General features: G+C 45.3%; 1 protein-coding gene across 3 annotated transcripts in view; it reads left to right on the forward strand.

Moving 5' to 3' along the window:
• The first annotated feature begins 336 nt into the window (after positions 1 to 336).
• Positions 337 to 21,287, forward strand: part of LPIN2 (lipin 2) — a 93,994-nt gene continuing 73,043 nt past the window's right edge. The window contains exon 1 of one of the 3 annotated variants that reach the window (XM_025365060.1): positions 337 to 633. In XM_025365060.1, coding sequence (XP_025220845.1) covers positions 394 to 633 — 240 coding nt within the window. In that variant the 5' untranslated portion in view covers positions 337 to 393. Of the gene's footprint in view, positions 634 to 1,758; positions 1,991 to 21,287 lie in introns of those variants that run through there. The other 2 variants (XM_025365063.1, XM_025365062.1) reach the window with 2 other exon arrangements.

The raw sequence follows: 21,287 nt of genomic DNA on the forward strand, positions 1-21,287 counted from the left end.
GAGATGTGCTACTACTAGTGATCAAAAGGGGATTATAAAACATTCATTCCCTAGACTTTCTTTGCACTTTGATATTCCTTTTTGGCAATTGGGCTCTCAGTCCCACGTGACCCGCCGCAGGGTTGCCTTGGGGACCGGAAAAACTTTTTTTTTTTTTTTAAAGTAACGCTCCTGTCGCCCGAGGCAGTAGAAAATCGAGGCCCCGCCCCCACTCGGCTAGGGGCCCAGGCCCGCAGCCCCGGGACTGGGAGCGGTGAGAAGCCGCACGCCTGCCGCTTGCCTGCTGGGGCGCGGCGCGCGGCCGGGAGCGCGCGTCACGTGGCTGGGGCGGGGCCTGCGCGCTGCCCGCCTGCCCGCTGCCGGCTCGGCCGCCGCAGCCGCCGCGTCCCATTCATGAGGGCCGCCCGACTCAGCTGCGGCCCAGGCGGCTTCCGAGACCGCGGCGGCTGCTGGCGCCCCGACCCTGCGCGCGCCCCCGGCCGACCCCGCCCCCTCGGCCTCCCTCCCCGGCGGGTCCTAGCCGTCGCAGTCCAGCCGCCGCCTCCCCTGAGCCGCCCGCGGGCCGGGAGCGGAGCCGCCGCAGGTAAGTGGGCGCGGGCCGGGTTCCTCACCGGCGTCCCTCCGGGGCTGGCGGCGAGTGTCTGCGCCTGGGGGCCTCCCCTCGGCGCGGACCCGGGGCTGTCCTGCGGAGGCCGGGACCCTCCGGGGCGGCGCGGGCCCGGGGCTGTCCTGCTGGAGGCCGGGACCCTCCGGGGCGACGCGGGCTGAGACGTCCCCTCCTCGCGCCGCAGTCCCCGCTTCCCGGTCCCCGCGCCCCAGTCCCCGCCTCGCCGCGACCGCGCCACGTAGACGCGGCCCCCGCCGCCGCCGCCGCAGGACCGACCCGCGGGGTGCGCGGGGAGCCGGGGGCGGCGGGGCATCAGTGGTGGCTGCTGAGGACTCTGACCCCGCGCAGCTCCCCCGCCGCCCTGGGGATGGTTACCCGAGACCACCCCGGCCCCCGGGTTTGGGGCGCGGAGGGGAGTGCGGAAGGCGCGCGGGAGGCCGCGTCTCTCTCCCGCCCCCGGCCCTGGGGGAGGGGGCGCCGGGCACGTGATCCGCGGCGAGGCAGGGGCAGCGGAGTTGCTGGTATTTCTTCCCCGCCGCCCTTTGCCCCGCACCTCCGCCTTCAGGCCGTGTGGACCGGGTTCAAATGTGGTTGGTTTTCTCAAAGCCCCCAGCCCCCGGTGCAGATCTTAATTTGTAAGGAACATGTTCAGATACAGTTTGTACTGAGAGCCTCTCTGTCAACTTCTAACGCCAGCGGATCACCATTTTCTCCACTTGCCTGAATATTTTAAGACTTTTCATTGAAAATTCAAGATGACATTTTTTAGGCATAATTATGCAAACCAGTACCAGAAAGATCACCCTTTCTTTCAGAAAGGTACTGGAACTCTGAATACTTGGAAATACTTTGAAGGACTACCTAGCAAATGGCCAAACTAATTTTTAATGCATATTTGGGGCTTATCCACTTTTTTTAATTGGAAAGGAGGCTCTAGACTTGGTGTCAAGGTAGGCCCTGTTGAAGTTCTTTGCCCAGTAGTGATGCTAGGTGTTACTGTTTATTAAAACTTGGACTGGCTAGAATATAATGTTTTGACCATACAAAGTCGGTTTTGAAATACATTTTGAAATATTTACGAATTATTTAGTGGCCTATACTGGTTTATGTTTTAACGGTCTGGTGTTGATCGTTCTCAGTGGCTTAAGATTGAGACGAAGTGTGGCAGGTGATGCTGAAGCGGGGAAGAAGCGGCAGAGCCGGCCACACAGTGCAGGGGACGTAGACAGGTGCTGGGCTGGTCCTCCTGCAGCATCCTCAGTTGTTGGAGGGCAGTCATCCTCAGGCCATACCCAGCCAGAGGAGAAAAACAACAGTGTGAAGCCACATGTGAAAGCCGTCCAACGTCGGCTCTTCCCTCCAATTAAATTGTAGTTGATTGTGGTATGTCAGACTAAAGCATCTCTTTTATTTCTAGACATTGTCTCGCTCTGTTGCCCAGGCTGGAGAGTAGTTACGCGATCTCCTATCACTGCAATCTTTGCCTCCTCTGTTCAAGCGATTCTTGTGCCTCAGCCTCCCGAGTAGCTGGGATTACAGGCATGAGCCACCACACCCAGCAAATTTTTGTATGCTAGTCTGGAACTGCCGACCTCGGTGATCCACCCCTCTCGGCCTCCCAAAGTGCTGGGATTACAGGCCTGAGCAACCGCCCCGGCCAGACTGAAGTACCTCCATGCCCAGCTTTTGATAGAGGTAGCCGTAGAATGTTAGAAATGAAACGACAGGTTCTGTTTTAACGTTTGATGGCACAGTTGAGAGTCAATAGGGACGCATTATGCTTAAGAGAAGCTGGAAATGAAGTGTTTGAAAACCCTTGAACACTACAGTAAAGCACTGTTAAGAAGCAAATAATAGAGTCAGCTGGGGCTTTGTCTCCTTTATTGCTAGGAGAATGTAGCAATAGAGGTTCTCATCGCCCTGTATTTAGTACTTTTGATTTTAAGGACTGGACCCAGAGTTCCTGAAAGCCAGACTCCATAGCTGCTCAGTAAGTTCCAAGCACATAGCCGGCTTTGGGATGCGATTCGGTCAAGGTCTGTTGAAGGTAGAGGCAGCAGGCAGCTCGTCCTTACCAGTGACCTGGAAGCCGGTGGCACTTCCTGAGTGAGCTCACTTACCTTCCCTGAATGGTGAGGCATGGATGAATATTCCTGGTGGTGCCACGTGTTAGAGGTGGTAAAAGGTCAAATGTTTACTTTATTAATATTACATTATGACTTGGTTCTCTGTGTCAACAGCTATTTTTCTGTGCTTTGGGTACATATTTCCTAATATGTATCAGCACAGTAACGCTTAGCTGGAGACTTTGTCTTATTAGTTGATAGATTAGTGGTAAGAGGTAGATTTGGTTATCTCCTGTAGGTGCTTAGCAATTTAAATCAGGAGGTTTTTCTTTAAGCCTGATTTTAAGTCTTTCCATCTTTAATTTAAATCCATTTCTTTTTACTCTGACCCCAGTGACTGTCATTGAGTGTGTATTTGCCCGACTTGCCGTGCCAGATTGGTAGGCAGTGGTTTGGAATCTTCATTTTGAAATCCTGTTTCTCTCTCTCGAATACCCTTCACTGCTTGGTAAGTTTTTATACTTCTGAATGAGACCCAGAGTCTTGTGACCTACCATTTGCCTCCTTCATGATGAAACAGCTCACAAGTTGGTAGACAGAGCCTCCAGTTGGCAGAATCCTATATAGAATGCGTCTTTAAAACTTGAAGAGTGTGAAGGTATTTATTATAGCCTGGAGAAGTAAGTTTTCTGGCTATATCTTGGTAATAAGACATTGGAATAACTTGGCTTTAGTGGCTTTGATAATTAAGTGATTTTTGGAATCTACCTCCCCTGCTGCTGGCTTGAGTCTTCATTTTAGTAACACACTATTACTAACACTAAACATTTATTACACGTGTGTTTCAAGACAAGCGTGAGTGAGTTGCTCACCGTGGGGTCCAAATGAAGCAGAGTCAGTGGTAACCCATGTGTAGTGGGGAGATGGCCAGAATCCTGCCGGGGCCACTCCGTGGGCTGCCTTGCTCTTGATTTTCAGCAGGAAGGTGGTGGAAGCTGGGGTTGGGCATCTGGCACTGCTCAACTTCTCAGTCAGAAAGGAAGGAGAAGAAAAAAAAATCTATTAGGAGGTAAACTGTGTTTTAATACAAGATAAAACTCAATGTCACTTTCAGGATTAAAATGATGATAAAGTAAACATTTTTACTAATTTGATTCACTGACTGCAATTCAGTCTTTTTCTGCTAAAGCCTTTGAATGCTGTATTTTGGTGATCAGGTTTGTCAGTTTATGTTGTTAAAATTGTTAACAAGAAATGAGGAAGAATGCTGGGCGTGGTGGCTCACACCTAGCACGTTGGGAGGCCAAGGCGGGCGGATCACTTGAGGTCAGGAATTCAAGACCAGCCTGGCTAATGTGGTGAAACCCCGTCTCTACTAAAAATACAAAAAAAATTAGCCAGGTGTGGTTATGCGTGCCTGTAGACCCAGCTACTGGAGAGACTGAGGCATGAGAATCATTTGAACCCAGGAGGCAGAAGTTGCAGTGAGCCGAGATCCTGCCACTGCACTCCAGCCCGGGTGACAGAGCGAGACTCCGTCTCAAAAAACAAACAAACAAAAAATGGTCCTATTTTTATAATCTTTGAATTTAGAATTTTACTAGTGTTTTTTTGTTTGTTTTTTGAGATGAAGTCTCGCTCTGTCACCCAGGCTGGAGTGCAGTGTTGTGAGATCACTGCAACCTCCGCCTCCCAGGTTCAAGCGATTTTCCTGCCTCAGCCTCCTGAGTAGCTGGGACTACAGGCGCATGCCATCACACCTGGCTAATGTTTTGTATTTTTTAGTAGAGACGGGGTTTCACTGTGTTAGCCAGGATAGTGTTGATCTCCTGACCTGGTGATCCGCCTGCCTTGGCCTCCCAAAGTCCTGGGATTACAGGTGAGTCACTGTGCTCGGTCACTACTTAGTGTTTGTAGTTACCTGTCGTGTCATATATTTACAACATGAGCTATCCACAGTAGGCTTTTTCTAACTTTGGAGGAGAAACATTGGCTCACAGGAAAGCACACCTTGTGATGCTTGGATAGCTGTGGGTTGCCTTCCCAACCTTGCCTTTTTCTGATTTCTTGGCATATATAAACAGTTTAGAAAATCTGTATTTTGGTACTTAATTTTCTGAACAGTAACTTATATTAAATTTGACTCCATTGCCTTCATATCTTTGCTACCAAGTCCCTTAATTTTCTTGTTTAGTAATATATGTATTTGTCTGAACTGCCTTATTTTTTCTAACCAGGAACGATATAAATTAATTAGTGATTTATAAGTTGTTTTTAGCTTTTAGCATTTAAAAAAATCTTTCCTGTTGAATAATCTGCTGCAGTGATCCATTCTAATCCTTTAGCAAATCTGAATTTCTTATTTCAGTTTTCTTGTGTTAATACTGTTGTTTTGTGCTCTCTGTATTGTCTTGCATTTGCTCTCAAGGTTTATCTGTGGCTTTCCTCTAGGTTTTAATCAGTAGTAGGGTAAGTAATATAGTATTTCCTCAGTTTTCTGACGCTCCCTGTGGATAATACCAGTCTGCCTTCTTTGCTATCTGTAAATGTTAAACTAAGGAGGAGTAGAGGGGGAGATGGAGAGTGTTGAATGGAGGTAATAAGAATCTAGCATTGGGCCAGGCTCGGTGGCTCACACCTGTAATCCCAGAAATTTGGGAGGCGGGTGGATCACCTGAGTTCAGGAATTTAAGAGCACCCTGACCAACATGGCGAAACCCCATCTTTACTAAAAATATAAAAGTTAGCCGGTGCGTGCCTGTAATCCCAGCTATTCGGGAGGCTGAGACAGGAGAATTGCTTGAACTCAGGAGGTGGAGGTTGCAGTGAGCCGAGATCACGCCACTGCACTCCAGCCTGGGCAACAGAGCAAGACTCTGAAAAAAAAAAAAAAGAATATAGCCTTTAAGGTTTGCAAATTCTACAAGAGAAAGTAGGATTTGAGGAGGGGAGGAAAGAACATTTAAACACCGACATCTTTGAAATATGGCCATGGGGAGAGAGGATCTATTGATTTTATTTCATTTATTTTTATTTTTAAAACATTTTTTTTGTTTTGGCTGGGTATGGTGGCTCATGTCTAATTCCAGCACTTTGGTAGGCCAACGCAGGCAGATCACCTGAGGTCAGGAGTTCAAAACCAGCCTGGCCAATATGGTGAAACCCTGTCTCCAATAAAAATACAAAAATTAGCCGGGCGTAGTGGCAGGCACCTGTAATCCCAGCTACTCGGGAGGCTGAGGCATGAGAATCGCTTGAACCTGGGAGGCGGAGGTTGCAGTGATCCAAGATCGCGCAAGACTCCGTCCAAGGGGGAGAAAAAAATAGGAAACAATTCTTTTGAAAGAGAGAAGTCTCCCTATGTTGCCCAGGCTGGTCTCAGACTCCTGGGCTGAAGTGATCCTCCTGCTTTGGCCTCCTAAAGTACTGGGATTGCAGGCGTGAGCCACCGCATCCAGACAGATCTGTTGATTTTGAAGTGGGTATGAGGCCTGAGCCCGGGAGTTCGAGACCAGCCTGGACAGCATGACAAGAAGCTGTCTCTCCAAAAACAACAACAACAACAAAAATAGCTGTGGTAGTGTGGGCACCTATGTGATCCCAGCTGCTCGGGAGGCTAAGGTCAGAGGATGGCTTCAGCCGAGGAGTTGAGGCTGCAGTGAGCCATTTTCACGCCACTGCTGGATGACACAGTGGCACCCTGAGTCTAAATAAATAAATACATGAGTAAGTGGGAAGGAGGGAAGGATCTAGGTTTAAAAATTATTTGGCTTTAGTGGTTATGACTAAGCTGTATTAGATGAAGAGAGGAGCTAAAGATAGGGAAAGCATCCTTCAGTAACTTTTACTGCCCAAAAAATAGATATATGGTACAAAGTAACTTTGTTAGTGACAGATTGAATTTTTGCATTTACCTGTTTCTGAAATAAAATGAAAGGGATAAGTAACCTTAGAATATTGATTTAAACTTCTATTTTATTTGAGACAAGGTCTCACTTGGTCACCCAGGCTGGAGTGCAGTGGTGCAATCGAGGCTCACTGCAACCTCCGCTTCTGGGGCTCAGGTGATCCTCCCACCTCAGGCTCCCGAGTAGCTGGGACCACAGGCAAGCGCCACTGTGCCTAGCTAATTTTTGTACTTTTCCGTGGGACAGGGTATCACCATGTTGCCCAGGCTAGTCTCGAACTCCTGGACTCAAGTGATCCACCCACCTTGGCCTCCAAAAGTGCTGGGATTACAGGTATGAGCCATGTGCCCAGCCTAAGCATCTGTTTTTAAATTTAAAATAAGATGGTCTCTTTTTTATAAAAGGAATCATAATTATAAACAAAAAGTTCATTGGTTAGTGTGGGATTGCAGTTTGCCTAGAAGACGTTCTATATACCCCTGACTAACCAGTAGAATTGTATGCTGACCAAGATCATCCCCGTCTATTCAGCGCATTATGATATGACATTTATGGCTCTGGCAAGATAGATATGTCCAGCTGTACTGGAGACATGGCTTTAAACTTATTCTGAAAGGGAGGTGTCCAGAATGCAAACAGCTCTAGAAAAGTATTTGGAAATAATTTATTCAATATAAGATCATCGGCTCATTTGATTATATGAGTTTGAATTGCTGTCTGGTATGTGCCAGCAAAACCATCAGATTGTTAATATGAATTAGAAGCTCTGATTAGGAGCTGCTTAAGTTGTTATGGATATTTTTCCTGACCGTTGAGTCTATAAACTTGTGGTCTTTGTAAAACAATGTGCTTTTCTTATGAGCCAACATAAGTTAAGAAATTTTTGGGCTTACCCTTAGCATCATAAGGGATATAATACATCTTTTGTTTGTTTTAGGAGACTGTGTTATTTTTTTCTTTGTAAACACTCCAAGACATCTGTCCACGTATTACATTTCTTTAAACTCTTTAAACAGTTTTTTTAAAAATTAATAATAGGTACCTGGATGGGTGTGGTGGCTCACGCCTGTAATCCCAGCACTTTGGGAGGCCAAAGCGGGCAGATCACGAGGTCAGGAGATCGAGACCATCCTGGCTAACATGGTGAAACCCCGTCTCTACTAAAAATACAGAAAATTAGCCAGGCATGGTGGCGGGCACCTGTAGTCCCAGCTACTCGGGAGGCTGAGGCAGGAAAATGGCATGCCATAATGTCAATTTACATATAAACTTCGAGAGTAAGAGTTACTTAGAGAAATACTAAAGAGAGAGAAAGCTTTCTGTTTTTATTATTTAAAATGTTAAACCAGTGCTTTTCTTTTCTTTTTTTTTTTTTTAAGAGACAAGGTCTCACTCTGTCACTCAGGCTGGAGTGCAGTGGGGCTATCACAGCTCACTGCAGCCTTGACTTCCCCAGCCCAAGCAATCCTCCTACCTCAGCCTCCCCAATAGGTGGGACTACAGGCCTGCGCCACAGCCACCATGCTTGGCTAGTTTTTTTTTTTTGTTGTTGTTTTTAAACGAAGTCTCACTCTGTCGCCCAGGCTGGAGTGTGGTGGCGTGATGTCGGCTCACTGCAAGCTCCACCTCCTGGGTTCACGCCATTCTCCTGCCTCAGCCTCCCAAGTAACTGGGACTACAGGCGTCCACCACCACGCCTGGCTAATTTTTTGTATTTTTAATAGAGATGAGGTTTCACCATGTTAGCCAGGATGGTCTCGATCCTCCTGGTCTTGTGATCTGTCCACCTCGGCCTCCCAAAGTGCTGGGATTACAGGCGTGAGCCACTGCACCCGGCGCATGCTTGGCTAATTTTTGTATTTTTTTTGTAGAGACGAGGCTTCGCCATGTTGCCCAGGCTGGTCTCTCCTGGGTTCAAGTGATCTACCAGCTGTGCTGAGATTACAGGTGTGAGCCACTGTGCCCAGTCAACAAATGCTTTATAAGAAAGGACTGATCTTCTGTTGCAGGATATTCTAACTGGCTCACCCATTAAAAATAACTTACCTAGGTAACATTATTTGAAATATAGAAATTTGGCATTTTTGGGTCTTTAATATCTAGTCTGTCCACTGACAGTCTGTTGTAAAGTGGTGCTGATGCTTTCTACTTAGGAACACTAGGTATTTCGAGGAGGTGTTTAATATTTGCAAAAGATTATCATTATTACAGTTACTTTATTGAACAACTTCTTTAGGCGCTTTGCTAAGTTTTTTACATAAAGTATCTTTTAAGAGTGACGACAACTGTACAACGTACAGATAATAATGCTTTTTTCTAGGTGAGAACCCTGAAACTGAAAGAGATTTGCCAGAGGCCACAGCCATGTGGCAGTGATGACCTGCCTCACCACATTGTCTTGTTCCTCTGCTGCCCGACTGTCCAAGGACTCTGACAGTTCCTGTGCATTGCTTTATCATCCCTAAATCAATTTTAGTGTTTTGGTTTTGCTTTGTTATGATTATTGTTGTTAATTGTTATTTATAGAGATGAGGTCTCGCTGTGTTGCCCAGGTTGGTCTCAAACTTTTCGACCCAAGCAGTCTTCCCGTTTCTACTTCCTGAAGTGCTGGGATTGCAGGGTTGGGCCACCAGGCCTGGCCGTTGTTACTTTTATTAGATAGAACTGGATAAGCTGTGTGTGTGTGTGTGTGTGTTTTTGTTTTGTTTTTTTTTTTTTTTTTGTTTGTTTTTTTTTTTTGAGACGGAGTCTCGCTCTGTCGCCCAGGCTGGAGTGCAGTGGCCGGATCTCAGCTCACTGCAAGCTCCGCCTCCCGGGTTCACGCCATTCTCCTGCCTCAGCCTCCAGAGTAGCTGGGACTACAGGCGCCCGCTACCTCGCCCGGCTAGTTTTTTGTATTTTTTAGTAGAGACGGGGTTTCACCGTGTTAGCCAGGATGGTCTCGATCTCCTGACCTTGTGATCCGCCCGTCTCGGCCTCCCAAAGTGCTGGGATTACAGGCTTGCGCCACCGCGCCCGGCCTTTTGTTTTTTTTTAAGATAGGATCTTGCCCTGTTGTCCAGGCTGGAGTACAGTGCACGATCTCAGCTCACTGCAGCCTGGACCTCCTGAGATCAAGCAATCCTCTTGCCTGAGCCTCGTGAGTAGCTGGGACCACAGGCATGTGCCACTATACCGGGCTAATTTTAGTTTTAGTAGACATAAGGGTCTTGCTATATCAGCGGAGGATGATCTGGAACTTCTGGGCTCAAGTGCTCCTCCCACCTCAGCCTCCCAAAGTGCTGAGGGGTTATAGGCATGAGCCACTGTACCCTGCTGAGATGCTTTTCTTTTTTTCCTTTGTTTCTTTCTTTTTGAGACGGAGTCTTGCTCTGTCACCCAGGCAGGAGTGCAGTGATGCGTGATCTTGGCTCACTGCAGTGTCTGCCTCCCGGGTTTAAACGATTTTCCTGCCTCAGCTTCCCTAGTAGCTGGGGTTACAGGTGCCTGCCACCACACCCTGCTAATTTTTGTGTTTTTAGTAGAGGTGGGGTTTCACCATGTTGGCCAGACTGGTCTCAAATTCCTGACCTCAAGTGATCCACCGGCCTCGGCCTCCTAAAGTGCTGGGATTACAGGTAGTGAGCCACTGCACCCAGCTGAAGCTTTTCTTTATAGATGTCAGCATCTATAAATGGGTAACAGAGGATAGCACCTACTTTATAGGAGCTGTGGGTTTCTCTGGGTTATTTATGTTTTCAAAGGCAGTTGTGTCAAGGGGAGAAATACCACTCAGGACGACGGGAAGGTGATGTGGCCCTACCATGCCTACTTGGTGCGCTCTGGAATGAGTTGGACAAGGTGAACCTGATGTTCTTTGGCCTGCCTTTCACAGCATGAACATATTGCTGGGCTGAGAATGGATTGAATGTCTAAGCTGTATTTCTCATACAACATGAACCCTAAGACAAGCTAAATATTGCTCTCGGGCTCATCCTGATAGGAGGGTGACTGTTTTAGTGTTGGGGAGGAGGAAATGGGCTCAGTGGGACTGTGTGAGACATGGTATGTCAGTATCCAACATGGTGCCTTCTTCAAGGATTTTCCCTCGTGATATCGACAGTTCCTGATTTGAGTAAGCGTACACTGTGACCCCTGGGTTACGTGGCACTGGACTGTGTGTAGAAGGATCATTAAGTTAAACAATTTCAGAGTTGAATAGAGCTTCCTGTCTTTTACTTTGTTCAGTACTGGGGGAACCAGCCCCCAATATTTTAACGTAGGTTCTTTCTATTTTCCCTAAGTGTCGGCTGGTCTGAGAAATAAAGAGAAAGAGTACAAAGAGGAATTTCACAGCTGGGCCTCTGGGGGTGACATCACGTATTGGTAGGACTGTGATGACAATCCCGAGCCGCAAAACCAGAAAGTTTTTATTAGTGATTTTAAAAGGGGAGGGGGTGTATGAACAGGGAGTAGGTCACAAAGATCACATGCTTCAAAGGGCAATAAGATCACAAGGCAAAGGCAAAATTAGAATTACTGATGAGGGTCTGTGTCCCGCTGTGCATGTATTGTCTTGATAAACATCTTTACAGGAAACAGGGTTCGAGAGCAGAGAACTGGTCTGACTAGAATTTGCCAGGCTGGAATTTCCCAGTCCTAGTAAGCCTGAGGGTACTCCTGGAGACCAGGGTGTATTTCAGTCCTTATCTCAACTGCATAAGACAGACACTCCCAGAGCGACCATTTATAGACCTCCCCCCAGGAATGCATTCCTTCCCCGGGGTATCAGTTATTAATATTCTTTGCAGGGAAAAGAATTCAGCGATATCTCTCCTACTTACACTTCCACTTATAGGCTCTCTGCTAGAAGAAAAATATGGCTCTATTCTGCCTGATCCCACAGGCAGTCAGACCTTATGGTTATCTTCCCTTGTTCCCTGAAAATCGCTATTATTGTGTTCTTCTCAGGGTGCACTGATTTCATATTGTTCAAACACACGTTTTACAATCGATTGTACAATAGTGGTCCTGAGGTGATGTACGTTCTCAGCTCACGAAGATAACGTGATTAAGACATTAAAGTAAAAGCAGGCATAAGAAATTATGAGTATTATTAGGGAAGTGATAAATGTCCATGAAATCTTCACAATTTATGTTCAGAGATTGCAGTAAAGACAGGCGTAAGAAGTTACGAAATTATTAATTTTGGGAACTGATAAATGTCCATGAAATCTTCACAATTTATGTTCTTCTGCCTCGGCTCCAGCCAGTCCCTCTGTTTGGAGTCCTTTACTTCCCACAACAGGTCAGAAATCCAGGTCCCATCACATTGTTGGTAGCCAGTGGAAACCCCTAATACAATTGAGAATCTGAATTCTCTTTGAGCAGATCTGTCTTTTGAACTAGTGCTTTCTTCATTGTATCATTTGACTGACTTGGTAACTACATCTGCAGATGAGCTCCCCGCTAACGGAGTTTTAGTGGTGTTTTACTTAGTATAATTGAATAAATGAATGACATATCAGCTCTGATGAAGAACCTTTCATTAAAATAGAAATATACTCATAGACCTTTAGGAATTCCCAAATTCATGAATATTCTTTTGATGAATCATTTACTCAGTCGTCTCTTTTGTAATAGGGAGATAACAGTACCTACTTGACAGGCTGGTTCTGAGGATTAAATGAGGTCATATGTTAAACTGGAGCCAGCAGCCACCTGTAGGTCTTACTAGGCCAGAGGAGCCGGTGTTGAGTCATAGGACAAAGGGCGAAAGGTGAATGAACATTCCTCTTGTCCTGAAGTAGCTGATAGTGTCATAGAGGAATCAAGTAGGTCTGCTTCTGCATAAAGCAGGGTTTTGTGAATCAGGGACAAGGAGGAACTTAGAATGGAGTACTGCTTGAGCGATTGTGGAGAGTCTGAGGAACTATCTTGGAGATAGCTCTGGGCTTATATTTTTAATGTGAGAATTTAATGTTTAGTTGGGAGCTTATTTTTATCTCAAAAAAAAAAAAAAAAACCCTGTTTCATGTGTTTGCTTAGAATTTCCTTCTTGACCCAGAAAGAAAGAAATTTCTTTGTCCTCATAGTGCCAAAGTTAGAAATTTTGTATATAAATCTTATGCACGACATGTGTTTATAAATGTAATCCTTAAGATTTTTGCCATCATTTCATCTATGGCTGCATGAATTTTGTTAATGTGTGGGCCTGTAGGAGGAGCCTTATCTTTGTATTTAGAATGGGACTTCTAGAAAGCACAGGTGTTTATACCTAGTATATTGCAGGTGAACATTTAACTAAAAGAAAAACATTTGCTGATTAATTCATAAGGCCTCTAACATATTTCTATAAGCTTGAATAATTGATTTTCATTAGAATGGACACCAGTTTTCTTAGATTAAAAAATTACATGAAATTTTATTCTCTGCCAGTTGAAAAACATAGGAACTGGTACACCTGTATTGCTATGGTGGCTTTTTTTTTTTTTTTTTTTTGTCTTTTGAAGGTCATCCTTTTAAATGCTAGCTGAATCTTTCAGTGCTATCCTTGCCATGGAATGGAAATGGACCTTCCCTCCCGCAAGTGTGCTATCTTCATGACAGTCAAGAAATAGGACTTTTGTTTTAGGTCATCTCCCTGTCCCAAGTGAATGAACTAGATAACTTTGTTGTATTTAAGTGTCCTGGTTTGTTTGTTGTGTCTTACTAATGAGACATACCTAAAGGTCAGATGGACCACAGGTGCTGATCCTGAGAGTTGGAAAGTAACTTTTCCTAATTAAAAGCAAAACCAAAAAAAGCCTTACAATGCTTATATTTGCTTGGTGTTCTTATTTTCCTTCCCTTAGTAGTGTTCATTTCTGTAAATACGATTCTTATTCATTAGGCTATATCATGTAATAGTTCTGTTTATCTTTTAAAATCGTAGGTATATTATTTTTACTTGTAATTTAAACATTTAAATATATAGTACTGTGAGGTTTATAATGAAAAACCCCAGTTCTCTTTCTCACAGCTGATTACTGCTCCCTAGCAAAAGCCCCTTTCATTTCTTTTCTGTTGCTTGTGGGATTTGATGCCGTGCTTGTATGCATACACTACTGTAGCTTGTTTTTTTAATTTTAGACCGTCTCTATTGATTTCTTACTTTGCAAGATGAAGGTTCATCTCTTACGTAACCCTCCTGTCACACACACGTTTCTTTATACTAAGCTCTCAATACCATTTTCTAATTTTCTTAATATTCATTGTTTATATTTTCATGGCTAAATATTGCTCACAGCTAAGCATGTGCAATGATTTTATTTCTTCACCGGTTCATATTTTTCTTTTCTCTAGAGTTAACAATTATTTTTTGGTTTACATTTCTTAGTGTCACTCACAAATTCAGGCCCCCAGTGTCTGATAGGACTGTAGAACTCTGCAGTCAACACCTCACTCACCCGGAATCCCAGTAATTTCCTGTGTTGGATTCTGAGTCCTGGATTACGCGTTGTCTTCTGTCTTGGCATGCTTCCCCATTTTGATGGAGCACATCCTCGAGCAGCTTTTTGAGAAAGGGTTTACATGGAGGAAGTTCTTTGAGAGCTTACATGTCTGAAAATGTCTTTATTTGAACCTCCTACGCAACTGATAGGCTAGCTATAGAATGCTAAAATGGAAATAGTTTTCCTTTAGAATTGTTACTTTTGAGAAGTTACCTTTTTTTGAGGAGTCTCAAGGCTTTTTGAGTTCTCTCTCTCCCTCCCTCTACGCCCCTTTCCCCCTTTTCCTGTCCTTTCCCCCACCTATTTTTTTTTTTGTAGCACCTTTACTTTGTCTCTTTTTAAAATACCTCATTATCATCTCTTGATGAAGCGCCTTGGTTTGGGATTTGCCATCTCAGTTTTTGGATGAGACACAGTCTCTTAGGAGGGAACCCGGGAAGTACCCACCTTATCTGGCTTCACAGTGAACCCTCACCCCTGTCCTTTTTTCGTTACTTACACCCGGCTAGCAGGCAGGTATGTCACCAGATTCTCCGCAGGCCAGAGGGCATAGAAACACCCAGAGACTGTAGTGGGTATTTATCAGGCCTAGTGAGGCCTCTCCCCACAGGTAGAATCATCTGTAGCTGTGTACACTCATGATGTTGGGTAAGTGGCTGGCACTAGGTGCCGTACATCTGATGGAGGGCATGGTGTGTGTCCTGCTTTGTGTAGCCATGCCCATATGGTGATTTTGGAATCCTTTGTGTAGCCTTTAACGTTGTCTATTGGCATGTTTTTGTCGTGACTGTCTTAGGTGGAGTCCACAGCAGTGCAGGTATTTCTTCATCCTTTGAGCTGGGCACCTGGTGGGAACTTTCAATTTGGAAAATCATGTTTCTGACTCCAGGAAATTTCTTGTATGATTTATTTGATAATATCCAACCCCTGCCTTCCCCTACCTTTTTTTTCCCTCCTGTTTCTGTTCTTTAAAAAGCCTACAAGTCAGATATTGGGGCCACTTTGGATTGATACGCTGATATTCATCTTTTTCCTCCTTTTGCCCATTCTTTTATCCTTGTTGGATTTACTGGGAGATTTGCTTTCTACATTTTCTCCTCCTCCCCCTCCTGCTCCTCCTGCCCCTCTTCTCCCTCCTGCCCCCTTCCTCCTTCTCCTCTTCCTCCTCTTCCTGCTCCTCCTCCTCCTCCTCTTCTTCTTCTTTTTTTTTTTGAGACTGAGTTTTGCTCTTGTTGCCCAGGCTGTAGTGCAATGGCACAATCTTGGCTCACTACAACCTCCACCTCGTGGGTTCAAGCGATTCTCCTGCCTCAGCCTCCCGAGTAGCTGAGATTACAAGCATGTGCCACCATGTCCGGCTAATTTTTTTGTATTTTTGATAGAGACGGGATTTCTCCATGTTGGTCAGGCTGGTCTCGAACTCCCGACCTCAGGTGATCCACTTGACTTGGCCTCCCAAAGTGCTGGGATTCCAGGCGTGAGCCACTGCGCCCGGCTCTTCTTCTTTTTAAAATAAAAACAAAACAAAACAAAACAGAGATAGAGTCTCACTAATGTTGCCCAAGTTGGTCTTGAACTTCCAGCCTTAAGCAGTCCTCCCACCTCAGCCTTCTGAAGTGCTGGGATTACAGGTGAGACCCACCGTGCCTTGCCTTTTTTTAATTTTTGTAGAGACAGGGTCTTGCTGTGTTTCCCAGGCTGGTATTTATTTTCCAACCCTTCTACAGAATGTCTCAATTTTACAATTGTGTTTTAATTTCCAAGAACGCTTTCTCATTCTTGGATGCTTATTTTTATTAGCATCCTCTCCTAGCTGCTGGTGGGTCGCTGGCAGCCTTTGGCATTCCTTGGCTTGTAGGTGCATCACCTCAATCTCTGCCTTTATATTCACATGGCGTTCTTCCTGTATGCATGTCTGTCTCTCTGTCCAGATTTCCTCTTTTTTTTTTTTTAATTTTTTTTTTTTTTTTTTTTTTTTTTGAGATGGAACCTCACTCTGTCGCCCAGGCTGGAGTGCAGTGGCATGATCTCGGCTCACTGCAAGCTCCGCCTCCTGGGCTCATGCCATTCTCCTGCCTCAGCCTCCCAAGTAGCTGTGACTACAGGTGCCCGCCACCACGCCCGGCTAATTTTTTGTATTTTTAGTAGAGACGGGGTTTCACTGTGTTAGCCAGGATGGTCTCGATCTCCTGACCTCGTGATCCGCCTGCCTCGGCCTCCCAAAGTGCTGGGATTACAGGCGTGAGCCACCGTGCCCCAGATTTCCTTTTTTTATGAGGACATCAGTCTTACTGGATTAGGGCCAGCCCTAATGACCTCGTTTTAACTTGAATACCTCTGTAAAGATCCCTTTTCTAAATGAGGTCACATTCTGAGCTACTAGAGGTTAGGACTTCAGCCTTTCTGTTTTGGAGGATATAGTTCAACCCAAACAGTGGGATTTGAGAGTGGCGGTAACACATGTGGCATCCTCTGACAGGATGTCTAGTTATAGCAGTATTTTTAAAGATACTTTTAGTTATACCTGTCTTCACTAATGATCAGAAAGAAACTCTTAGGAAATAATTTTTAGATTACAACTGGAGATTTTTGTTCAGACTTGTGACTGCTAAAATTTTCTGCATGTTCCTGAATGTTTAATGACAGTATCTCAGTTGTCTCATTTTCACTCTTGCTTTGTTTCTAAAGTCATTTGAAGGTTGGCAAAATGACTAAAGAAAGAACAGCAGCAGTGTCTTATGAGAAAGTAAATCCTATCTATATCCTGGCATAGTTAGGTGAGCATGTTAGCCAGTTTCTCATGCTCTGTCCCTCCGTGTTATACTCTGATTTCTTTTTTCAGATATGAGCCTTCTTGGAGCTTTGTTGCTTTAAAATATATATATATATATATATATATATATATGTCATGTACTTTCCTGTTCTGGGCTCTACAGCCCTTTTCTTTACTTAAAGTGTCTCTTGCTGCTCTTCCTCCCTCTCCTCAGGCAGCAGCACCCTCTTTTATTTCCTTTATGATAGTTGTCCCAGCCTAACATATGTTGTTGTTGTCTCTCTCCCTGCATTAGAATATAAGCACTACAAGGACAGGTACCTTGTCACCCAAGTTCACTGCTTGATCCCCAGCTCTCAGAATAGAATAGACACTGCTGTTGAACAGATCAGTGAGTGAAACAGGCTTTGTTTTCGAACTTGCAAGTGCTGTTTCGCCGACTTGCTGTTGCTCTTGGAAGTCCTTCTCTCTTGTTGAAGTAGCTTAGTATGCAAGTCAGCTTGTGATAACACACTGCTGCAGCCTTACTTGGCATTTGTTTTGCAAAACTACTTAAAAATAGCCTAAATCTGAGTGATTGGTGGCATTGATTGCAGCAGTGCCATTGGTACGGCCACAGCCTTTCCCTTTATCCACCCAAGTGTCCTCCCAGAGCCAGGAAAGGGAGGTCCCCCTCCTTACATTTCTGAAGATTCTGATGTGGTCCCAGTGGACACAATGCAGAATTTAATAAAGCAGGGCATGAAACTTGAACTGTGTTTTGATTGACATTGGGAAAGACTCCTCTGCAGACACACAGGCACAGGGTGCCTGGACCTGCCTGGCACTGGGAACTCTCCCTCACGGTCACCATGTTCTGTTTAACTGAGACAAGGAGACACTTCTGGCACTTCCAAAGGAAAGAGTAGAGAAGTTGTGAATTCATGCTTACCGATCTAGCAGGCTTACAGTAACAGACTTCTGGTCATTATGGAAGAGCCTGCTTTCCCCCCGCAGGAGCCATTCAACAGTGATGGATGCCATATGTAAGGTTGGTGAATTGTTTATGCAGCAGAAGTCACCTTTTGATCAGTATTGTGGCAGTCTTGGTTTCATTGTGGCACACTGCAGAGTTACGGGCATAGTGGCCTGGTATTCTGATGATGTCTTGAAAGTGACTGCTATAGCTTTGACTTCATTCATGTTCCTTTGAATTGGTTATGTTTAGAAAAGTAGAAGCCTCTGCCGGGTGCGGTGGCTCATGCTTGTAATCCCAGCACTTTGGGAAGCTGAGGTGGGCAGATCTCATGAGGTCAGGAGTTCAAGACCAGCCTGGCCAACGGAGTAAAACCCCATCTCTACTAAAAAAAAAAAAACAAAAAACCAAAATGAGACCGGGTACAGTGGCTCAAGCCTGTAATCCCAGTACTTTGGGACGCCAAGGCTGGCGGATCACCTGAGGTCAGGAGTTCGAGACCAGCCTAGCCAACATGGCGAAACCCTGTTTCTACTAAAAATACAAAAATTAGCTGGGCGTGGTGGTGGGCACCTGTAATCCCAGCTACTCGGGAGGCTGAGGCAGGAGAATTGCTTGAATCCGGGAGGTGGAGGTTGCAGTGAGCCGAGATCATGCCACTGTACTCCAGCCTGGGTGAAGGAGTGAGACCCCGTCTCAAAAAAAGAAAAAAAAGAAAGAAAAAGAAAAATATAAGCCTCCAAAAATGAAATGTACGTGTTTATGATATGTTGACACTGGCACCTCTTCCGCAGAAGTTTACCATTAGCAAGTACAGCAAACTTGGTGCCATTGTCAAGGCCTTTGTAGAACCAAATGATGCTTTGTTTGGAGAGGGTGGGATGTGGTTCCGTTGTTCTGGGATATATATGATATTCAATAGATAGATAAAGGTATTGGTCGGGCATGGTGGCTCACGCCTGTAATCCCAGCACTTTGGAAGGCTGAGGCAGGTGGATCATGAGGTCAGGAGATCGAGACCATCCTGGCTAACACAGTGAAACCCTGTCTCTAGTAAAAATACAAAAAATTAGCCGGGCGTGATGGCGGGCGCCTATAGTCCCAGCTACTCGGGAGACTGAGGCAGGAGAATGACGTGAACCCTGGAGCTGCAGCTTGCAGTGAGCTGAGATGGCGCCACTGCACTCCAGCCTGGGCGACAGAGCTAGCCTCTGTCCCACCCCAAAAAAAAAAATTATCCTGGGAGGTAAGCATGTAATCATATCTTTTCTGCAGCATCACCATGCCTGTTGAAATGGAGATGTTGGATGATGTAATTGATGGACATTATAAAATAACCAATGTAACACTTTTATTTTTGGGACAGAGTTTCGCACTGTTGCCAGGCTGGACTGCAGTGGCGCGATCTTGGCTCACTACAACCTCCAACTCCTGGGTTCAAGCTATTCTCCTGCCTCAGCCTCCCGAGTAGCTGGGATTATAGGCATGCACCACCACACTCAGCTAATTTTTTGTATTTTTAGTAGAGACGGAGTTTCACCATGTTGGCCAGGATGGTCTCGATCTCCTGACCTCACGATCCACCTGCCTCGGCCTCCCAAAGTGCTGGGATTACAGGCGTGAGCCACTGCGCCCGGCCGTAACATTTTATTAGTAAGTCTAAAGTTTGCCCATAGAGCTGATTACCTCTGATTCTTCAGTTTTGCCCTCCATTATACACGTATAGTAAGGAAACTTGGTACCCTGCTTAAACAATGTGACTGTGAAGGAACATGACTAAAAACTTGCACAATGAAATGTGCTTTGCACTTTAGGGGCAACATACACATTTTATCTATGCTGTCATTCTGGAAAACATTTTGAAACACCCCTTCCTTTTTTTTTTTTGAGACGGAGTCTCGCTCTGTTGCCCAGGCTGGAGTGCAGTGGCCGGATGTCAGCTCACTGCACGCTCCGCCTCCCGGGTTCACGCCATTCTCCTGCCTCAGCTTCCCGAGTAGCTGGGACTATAGGCGCCCGCCACCACGCCTGGCTAGTTTTTTGTATTTTTTAGTAGAGACGGGGTTTCACCGTGTTAGCCAGGATGGTCTCGATCTCCTGACCTCGTGATCCACCCGTCTCGGCCTCCCAAAGTTCCTTTTTAAATTGCTTTCAGAGTCTCACAATGTAACCTTTTATTTCCAGTGGTGGAAAATCTTGACCCTTCAAGGTAGATTAGGTTTTTGGAAATAGCTAGAAGCCATTCAAAGCAACATCTGATGAACCATTCACGTCAGATGAATTATATTTACTTTTGGAGTATAAGAGTCGTGTGACTATGTGGTATTGATACTCATTTTTATCCTGTGTAGCACCTAAATTAAATTTAAAGATAGTTCTTTCAGGAAGAAAGAAGAGCCCTCATGTCATGTTACACAGTGGTATATCAGTGGAATTAATTTATTGTAGCCTTCAGAGGTGATTGATTTAAAAGACAATATTCATGCTAGAGTGTAGATGTGACTAGACAGTTCTACACCAAAACTTGGAAGAAGAGAAAACACTGGGGACAAATAGGCTGAAGAGTGGGGTGCAGTTGGATGAGTCTTAAGGAATAGGGAAATGGTTTGGGAAGTTAAAACAGATGCACAGAGCTGATGATTGAAGCATTTAGATTTAGAAAGTCATTTGTTTTCCTTTCCAGGGTCCCTCATTATTAAATAGCTCCGTGATGGCTGGAATCCTATCCTAACAGTCAGCTGCTAAAGCACTTACTGTGGCATATGTCTTGGAACTCTTCAGTTCATTGTTCTTTTTTAATGAAAAGAAGAAAGAAAACTAGCATTTGTAAAGCAGCTAGTAGTTTCCAGGCACCACCTCATGGGATCCTCACAGCAGTCCTACCTGACAGGTGCTCTTAACCCTGCTATATGAAGGGGGCCTCTGAAGCTTAGGTCTAGCTGAAACGGAGGAAGGTTCCATCCTGGAGGTCCGTGGCAAGTGGGAGAGCTTTGGTGTAAAACTCTCCGTCTAAATTCAGCCAAGTCACGTGCTTGCCGGCCCACCCCTAACATGTTTGTGGGGACCCAGTCAGAACAGGCTTATCAATACAGGGCCACATACCATCTGTTTAAACCAGTGGTTCTCAGCTGCGGACAGTTTTGCCCCCCACTCCACCCCACCCCCGGGGACATTCAGAAATAACCAGAGACCTGTTTTTGGCTGTCATAACTGGGGAGGGTGCTACTGGCATCTGGTGGTTGGAGGCCAGGGATGCTACACTCCTCACCTCCCAAGCAAAGAATTATCTGACCAAAAATGTCAGTATGCTAAGAAAACCTGTATCTAAACTATTAAAAGCCGTAAATCCAAAGAAAAGGTAATTGTTCGAGGGGATGGATAGCCCGTTTACCCTGATTTGAGCATTACACATTGTATACATGTATAAAATATTATTACATGTCCTCCCCAACCATGATATATCTTTAAAAAATTTTTTTTACAGGTATAAATCCAGTCACCACCCC

Source organism: Theropithecus gelada, chromosome 18 (genome assembly GCF_003255815.1).
Source record: "Theropithecus gelada isolate Dixy chromosome 18, Tgel_1.0, whole genome shotgun sequence".
Lineage (NCBI taxonomy): Eukaryota > Metazoa > Chordata > Mammalia > Primates > Cercopithecidae > Theropithecus > Theropithecus gelada.